The sequence below is a fragment of the Calypte anna genome, chromosome 28 (assembly GCF_003957555.1).
Source record: "Calypte anna isolate BGI_N300 chromosome 28, bCalAnn1_v1.p, whole genome shotgun sequence".
NCBI classification, from domain to species: domain Eukaryota; kingdom Metazoa; phylum Chordata; class Aves; order Apodiformes; family Trochilidae; genus Calypte; species Calypte anna.
In genome coordinates this window covers 4,827,124-4,833,629 of record NC_044273.1, presented here as the reverse complement: position 1 = coordinate 4,833,629, position 6,506 = coordinate 4,827,124, and the positions used below count along the sequence as shown (strand labels likewise).

Sequence of the window (6,506 nt, the reverse complement as noted above, 5' to 3'; positions counted from 1 at the left end):
TGCTGCTGGCCCCGCTGCTGTGCGCTCGCCGGGAGCCACCTAGCGACAGCGGGGGGGGTGGGGGGGACAACGGGGCCGGTGCTTCCCCTGCTGCCCCCGGCCGCAGGAGCATCCCCGGGAGCCGCAACCATTCCATTCCGTTCCGTCCGTCCCCCCAGGGGTTGGCCCCGGAGATGAGCTCTAGGGCTCACCTGAAACTCCTGCTGCAAACCCGAGTGAGCACAGAGACAAAACGGACCAGGCAGCTCGGTGGGAGAGCAAAGACTCTTTAATAAATTAGCAAAATAAACAGCATTTATACATAATATATGTCCCATTGCTGCATCTCTGCAGGCCACAGGAGTTAAGCAGAAACGTTGATTTCCTGGCTTGGTGCTGATGCTGATCCCAGCCCAGGCTCCCTCCCAGGCTGTGCCTGAGGTTGTGGAACTTAGAAACCTAAAACCACTTAGAAATAAAATAGCTTTTTGTAAGCCAGAGACACAGCTTCCAATGGGAAAGCAGTGAAATTACCGTATGATTTCATCTAGCTCTCTCCTCACAGAAGTGATTGAAAGTGATCCAAATTTTTCCCAACTCTTAAGACAAAAAAAGGATTCCCTCAGCTGGCAGGGAGGGGGAAGGACTGAGCTCACCTGCTGCATGGGAAGGATCATCTATTACATTAAAATCAGGTGTGATTTGCAGTTTATGAGTCTGATTCTGCTAGTAACTGGTACCAGGAGCTGAACTGGCCTGGTACTCGGGTCGTGTGTCAGTCGGTCCCAAAGAGGACAAGGACATCCCCAAGCCCAGTGGCCCCATCCTCCTCAGTCCTCATCCCTGACGTACTGCCCGGCCTCCCAGCGCTGGGCCATGGTGCTCTTGTGGCGAATCACTCTGGTGCTTTCCACAACCTAAGCACACCCGAGGCACAGCAGCTTCTTAGAAAGATGATATTTGCAGAAACAATCCTTTTCTTGCACCACTTGCCCACCCAGACAGAAGCTGTGTCATCCATCCACACACCCCTGCACCCTCCCCTGCTATTTTGGGGTTAAATCCACCTGGCAGCACCCACAGCACCTGCTGCCCAACACAACACTCACCCCCACCATGCCCATGACCCTGCAGGAGCCCAGACCCCCACCCATCCCCTCAGCCCCCCAGCAGGGAGCAAAGTCAGGGCAGTGCAAGCAGAGCTCCCAAGTTCCCAAACCTTTACCTCCGTGTTGATCTTGTCAATGGGTTCAATGCCAGCATACTGTGGGAATGGGAGAGAAAAGGCTTCAGACATTGGCAACTTCACAGGGAAATAGCCAGAGGCAGCTGGATTGGGGAATGGGGGGTTCAGGCTGCCAGACAGTGAGGAGACAGTGCATGCAGTCCTGCCCTCCCTGCAGTTTGGGCCAGGACCCCTCTTCCAGGAGGAAGCTGCAGCTCCTCTCTAGGCCCACCCAGCAGCAGGGCCCTTGCTGGAGCCTCCACTCCAGGTCTCCCATCAAGCCCAGCGACTGGACCTCCAGCTCTGGGTGGGAGCAGTGCACAGCCCCCTCCAGCCACCTCCTCTCCTAGGCTCCATTATCCCCAGCACAGTCACCTTTCCGTCCTCCTTCACCCTCTTCCTCTGCTCCTCGAAGGGACTGGAACGTGCAGAGTTGGGGGTGAGGGTCTCGGTGCTGCCCGGGGAGGGACCACCCACTCGCAGCGGGGTGAAGGACGACATCAGCCCCAGGACCCCTGCCCGCTGAGGGGCAGGAGTGGAATCTGGAGACCTGGACACCGAGTAGCTGCCACTGGCACCTGAGGAAGCTTCAAGAGAAAGAGGGTCAGGGGGTGAGGGGGGTGAGGGACACCAGGGCTGCTCCCAGGGGTGGGTGCCCACAGGAGAGCAAGGCTCCTGCCCCACACCTGCAGGGTCAGAGGATTTGGTGGTGCTGGGACCCTATGTCTGGGTCAGCCAGGGATTGTCAGGAGCAATGGGAGGGAAACCCACGAGCTGGGCATTTCTAGACCCTTCCAGCACAGCTTTCTGCAGTAATGTGACACAAAATCACCAAAATCTGATCAGAAGCTGTGCTGCTCTCTGGGCAGTTCCCATAGGTGGGAGCAGCACCCAGCTGCCTGAGCTGGATGGTCCTTGGGGACAGGCACCCCACAGTGCCACCTCTGTGCCCTCTGATGTCTCCTCCTGAGACCCAGAGCCACCAGCAACAGGAGGGCAGGAGCGATGGCCCCGGGACTGACCCCTGGCCCAGCCCACCGTCCTCCCGTCCTTACCAGAGCTGTGTCGGGAGCGGGAGCCCTCCTGGGGAACGCCATCAGAGCTGACCAGGGAGCTGCCGTCCATCAGCTGCCGCTGCCGGCGCCTCTGCTCCTGCAGCTCCTCTTCCCTCTGCAGGTCGCTCCGGATCTCCTCCTCGATCAGCGACGACGTCTGGGCCTTCCAGGTCCTCAGCTTGTACTGCTCCTCCCGGCCATCCTCCCTCCTCAGAGGGCTCTGCGTCCCCATCTCGTCGACGAAAGAGACTTTGGGCTTCCAGAAGGGCAAGGAGAAGTACTCTTTGGGCACGACAGCCGAGTGGTCGGGGCTCGGGGTGGAGCCGGGAAGCCTCGTCCCCCCCCAGGGATCTTCACTCCCCCATTTGCTGGCGCTGACGGAAACGCGCTGGGACACCCGGCTCTGGTCTTGGCTCTTGCTGGTGGCGGAGCGTGGGGTGGGCAGCTGGAAGGTGCTGGTGCTGGTGTAGGTGGAAAGGGTCGTCCCACCCCTGGTGTCTTCTGTGGGGTGGGGGCTGTGGTTCACGGGCTCCGTCACGAAGTCATGGACCCAGCTCCTCCGCTCATCTGCCTTCCTCACAGGGGGGGTTTTCTGGGGGGGAGGCTCCTCCCGCTCAAACACCCTCCGGCGCTCGTCCAGCTCCTGCTGTGTCCCCTTGTCGTAGGTCCCCAGCAGCCTCCCTTGCCTCTTCAGATCTTCCTCGCGCTTGGTTTCCTGCTCTATTTCCCTCTGGACGTAAAGGGAAGCGCGGCCTTTGTCCGTTCCTTTCCTGCCCGGGCCGGGAGAGGTGTGCATGGAGAGCAGAGGCTTGGTCTGGATCTCCACCAGCTCGCTGCTGGAGGTCAGCCGCTGGATCCCTCTCTCTTTCCAGAGGTTCTCCTCCCTCTCCATCGCCATGCGGATCTCCCGCTCGATGGGAGTCTCATTGCTGACCTTTGTATCCTTGCCCAGGCCATTGCTGCTGGTCCTCAGCTCCACGAGGCCATTGAGGAGCTCGTTAGATGTGCTTCCATCACTGGCATAGCCTGCGCTGACTTCATTGTACATCTCACCCAAGCCAGAGTCCAGGTCCTCTCTGGAAGATGCTTTAGTCAAGCTGAACGTTTTCCCAGTGGGATATGATCTTTCCGTATCTGCCCTTCTGTGAGCATAAATCTCCTTCACAGGCATCTTGTAGGACACGTTATAAACCTGGTAAACGCTCTTGTCCGTCCTGCCCTGGCTGGATGCACCGGCACTACCGTAACCTCTCACAGCCTTCGTGGTCATCTCAGGACTATGCCACCCTTGCTGAGAGACTTTTGTCATCGACTCTGGCTTTGGAGACACGACCTGTTGTTCTGGGCTGAAAAAAGAGCCCGGGTTGGTCTTCTCCAGCATCAGGAACTGCTGCCGAGCAGCTGAGAAGTTGATCTGCTCCGTGTCAATATTTTCAGGGTCAACTGGTGTCACTGCACCCCCCGAGGAAGGTTTGTCAAAGGATACTGCGAAGCTGGTGGAGAAGCTGCTCGTTCTGCTCTCTCCCGGGCTGCCTCTGCTGGTGTTTATGGAGCTGAGCTCATCCATGGAGCTCCACCGCTCCGCTATGGTGGAGCTCTTCCTCATCGCCTGGCTCCGGATGACCTCCCTTCTCTCATCCTCCAGCTCCCTGGCTTTCTCTGGTGAGATGTGTGGTGGAGGGACTCTGTATTGTTCCTCCTCATCCTCATCATACAGCTTCGAGGGTTTCCTCTCACCTTTGTAAGCCCTGAGGTCATACAGACTTCCTGACCTCACCACCTCCAGCTTGGACTCTCTGTCTGGGGATGGGGTCCAGATATCTTTTCCACCACTGGGGAAAGAAGAGGGTGACTTCGACCTCGTTCTCCATCCATAGCCATATTCCACTCTCTGGCTGCTGTGTTGAGCCAAGCCAAACACATCCTCATCACTGTCAGCCCTCTTCTCTGCCAGCGAGCTGCCCTGCTGAGCGTCGTGGTAGTCGTGCCTGTGTGAGGTCTGTGGGAGCTGGAAGACCAGGTGCCTGGTGACCCTGTCCATGTCCAGGGAAGAGTCAGCACTTGGCCTGGTGACGTTGCTTGGGTTTGTGCTCAGGCTCCGGCTCACCTGTGGCAGAACCTGGCTGGCTCTGCAGGAGGGAGAGCAGTTGTTAGGAGCAGGAGCAGGGCTGGGATGTGCAGCTCCTGTCCTAACTTGGCACAACTGTCCTTGCTTGGCCAGTGACCAAGAAGGGCCCCGGCCCCCAGGGACAGACACTAACACCAACCAGCTGTGCCATTCACTCCCAAAACCCACCAGGTTGTGGGGCTGAAGCAGTCAGAGTACCAAGCACCACTCCCAACAGGAGCTGCCCTGAAGCCAGTGCCCCCGTTCCACCTCCATCCCAGCCCCATTGTGTCCTGAGCCTAAAGCAAAGCCCAGCCTGCTACTGGCTACCAGCATCACCCACACTGCTGAGGGCAGTGCCCCAGAACAGCCACTCTCATGCTTCACCACACACTGGGACCACCAGGAGGGGTCCCTGGCCACCAGGGCCACCACCTCAGGGCAGGGAGAGGCGGTGGCAGCTCCAGGCCCAGCTCTGCCTGGAATTACTCCTTGCAGGTTTATGGGAAAGAGGCTCCAAACAGCCAAGCTATTGAAACAACAGGGACCATAAATGTGGTTTCATGTCCCATAAAAAGGAGAGGACTTTAACCCCTGTGTGATGCAAAGCGGGAATGAACCTCCCCAGTCTCCTGTGCCAGCTGGGCCATAACTGGGTGGGATGGCAGCACCGGGGCCGGGAGGGGCAGCATCTCCCCCCACAGCACAAACACCATCCCCAGCCCAGCCCTGGAGACAGACAGACAGACAGACATAACCCCGGGTGTGCCCACAGGCACCTCCTCAACCTTCTGTTTGCTGAGGCACAGCCACAACTCTGCCAGCACTGCTCCTGGCCCACTGAGCCCCACCAGGTCAGGGCTGCCCCAGGACCAGGCACCACTCCAGGGAGTGGGAGAAACCGGGAGTGAGACCACAGAGACGCTGGAGCAGCCAGGGCCTGGGTGATACCCTGGGGTCAGGTTCCCCTGGATGCAGAACCCTCCCTAAGGCTGTGCCCTCGATGTGGCTCCATCCCTGCAGGCACCTGGTGACAGCCCCTGTGCTCACCTCCTTCTTCCAGGGGCAAAACTGCAACTGCAGAGAAAGTTAAAGCCTTTCCTGGGATGGGGACAGTTAGGGCTCACTGGGGGTAGCTGTGGCTTTTTGGATGCAATTAGGGCTCATTGGGGGCAGCTGGGTGGTCCCTGGGCAATGCCAGCCCCCAGCCCAGCCGGGTGGTTCAGCCCCATTGCCCGTCTGCCGAATTCCCGTAACCTCTTCCTGCTCCTACCTGGAATTCATTCCTGCTCTTTTATAGTCCCCGATGACCCAGGCAGTGAAAACTCTCTGCCCACCCCTCTTATCGTGCTGGGAGGGGTCAGAGGTTCCTCTCTGGAGATCCCTGGAGCGGGAACCGGGAAACCAGCCGGGCTGTTATCGGGGCTCACGGCCCCACGCTACGCAGCACGGCCCCTCCCAAAGCAGCACCCAAAACCACCCCCAAAGCAGCACCCAAAACCATCCCGCTGGGCTGGGGCCTTGCTTCCTGACACTCCAGGAGTGCAGGGGTCGTGGGTTCACCCCCCTGTGCCGGGCTGCCCCCAGCCCAGCGCCGCGGGGAGTTGCTGTGCAGAGCCAGTGGTTGGCAGCATCCTCCAGCCTGGCTGGGCCCACACACACACAGAGAAAGGGGTAGGGAGTTTTCCAGGGTCCCCCCCATCCTGGGGGGTCCAGTGGCCCCGCAGTGCACCCATCCCCCCATGCAAACAGCCACAGGTGCTCCCCGACTCGCCAATGTGCGAGGTGTGCACCGGCTGCAGGAGTGCCACCAGCCTGTCACCTCCAGCCTGTCACCACCAGCAACAGAGCCACCACCTCCCTCGCCGCATCCAGACCCCGCATGGGCTCTGGACCCTCGGGGCCTTTGGGAAGATCAGCCCTCGCCCCAGCCCCAACCGCGCAGCACTTACTGTCCAGGGAGCTGTCGGGGTGGGGGTCCCCTGGGGGCTCCCAGCTGAGCCGTGTCTGCTGGGGAGCGGTGGGGCGGGCAGTGGTGGGGCGTGGGGGCCGTGGGGCAGGCAGGGCTGCAGGGCCCTGATAAGGGCTCAGCTGGAGCCTGCGGGGAATTCCAAGAACTGCGCTGGGCTCAGTGCTGGCT

The 6,506-nt window shown here is 59.9% G+C and overlaps 1 protein-coding gene across 2 annotated transcripts; it reads right to left on the bottom strand.

Moving 5' to 3' along the window:
• Positions 1–248: 248 nt before the first annotated feature.
• On the bottom strand, positions 249–6,395 carry MISP (mitotic spindle positioning). Of its 2 annotated transcripts, none has more exons than XM_030466226.1 (5): positions 6,319–6,395; positions 2,260–4,388; positions 1,580–1,791; positions 1,205–1,243; positions 249–896 (listed from the first exon to the last, which is right to left on the bottom strand). In XM_030466226.1, the coding sequence occupies exons 2-5, from the start codon at positions 4,298–4,300 to the stop codon at positions 810–812; spliced, it is 2,379 nt and encodes a 792-aa protein (XP_030322086.1). In that variant the 5' UTR covers positions 4,301–4,388; positions 6,319–6,395; the 3' UTR covers positions 249–809. The 2 variants fall into 2 exon arrangements, with proteins under 2 accessions (XP_030322086.1, XP_030322085.1); XM_030466225.1 differs by lacking the exon at positions 6,319–6,395 and adding an exon at positions 5,417–5,517.
• Positions 6,396–6,506: the final 111 nt, after the last annotated feature.

Bases quoted from the DNA above. Each gene is read 5' to 3' on its own strand.
- MISP (XM_030466226.1), bottom strand. From the start codon at position 4,300: ATGGACAGGGTCACCAGGCACCTGGTCTTCCAGCTCCCACAGACCTCA. The intron at 1,792-2,259 runs GTAAGGACGGGA...TTTCTCTTGAAG, and splicing joins CCGCTCCCGACACAGCTCTG to CTTCCTCAGGTGCCAGTGGC. The intron at 1,244-1,579 runs GTGACTGTGCTG...CCATTCCCACAG, and splicing joins GGGTGAAGGAGGACGGAAAG to TATGCTGGCATTGAACCCAT.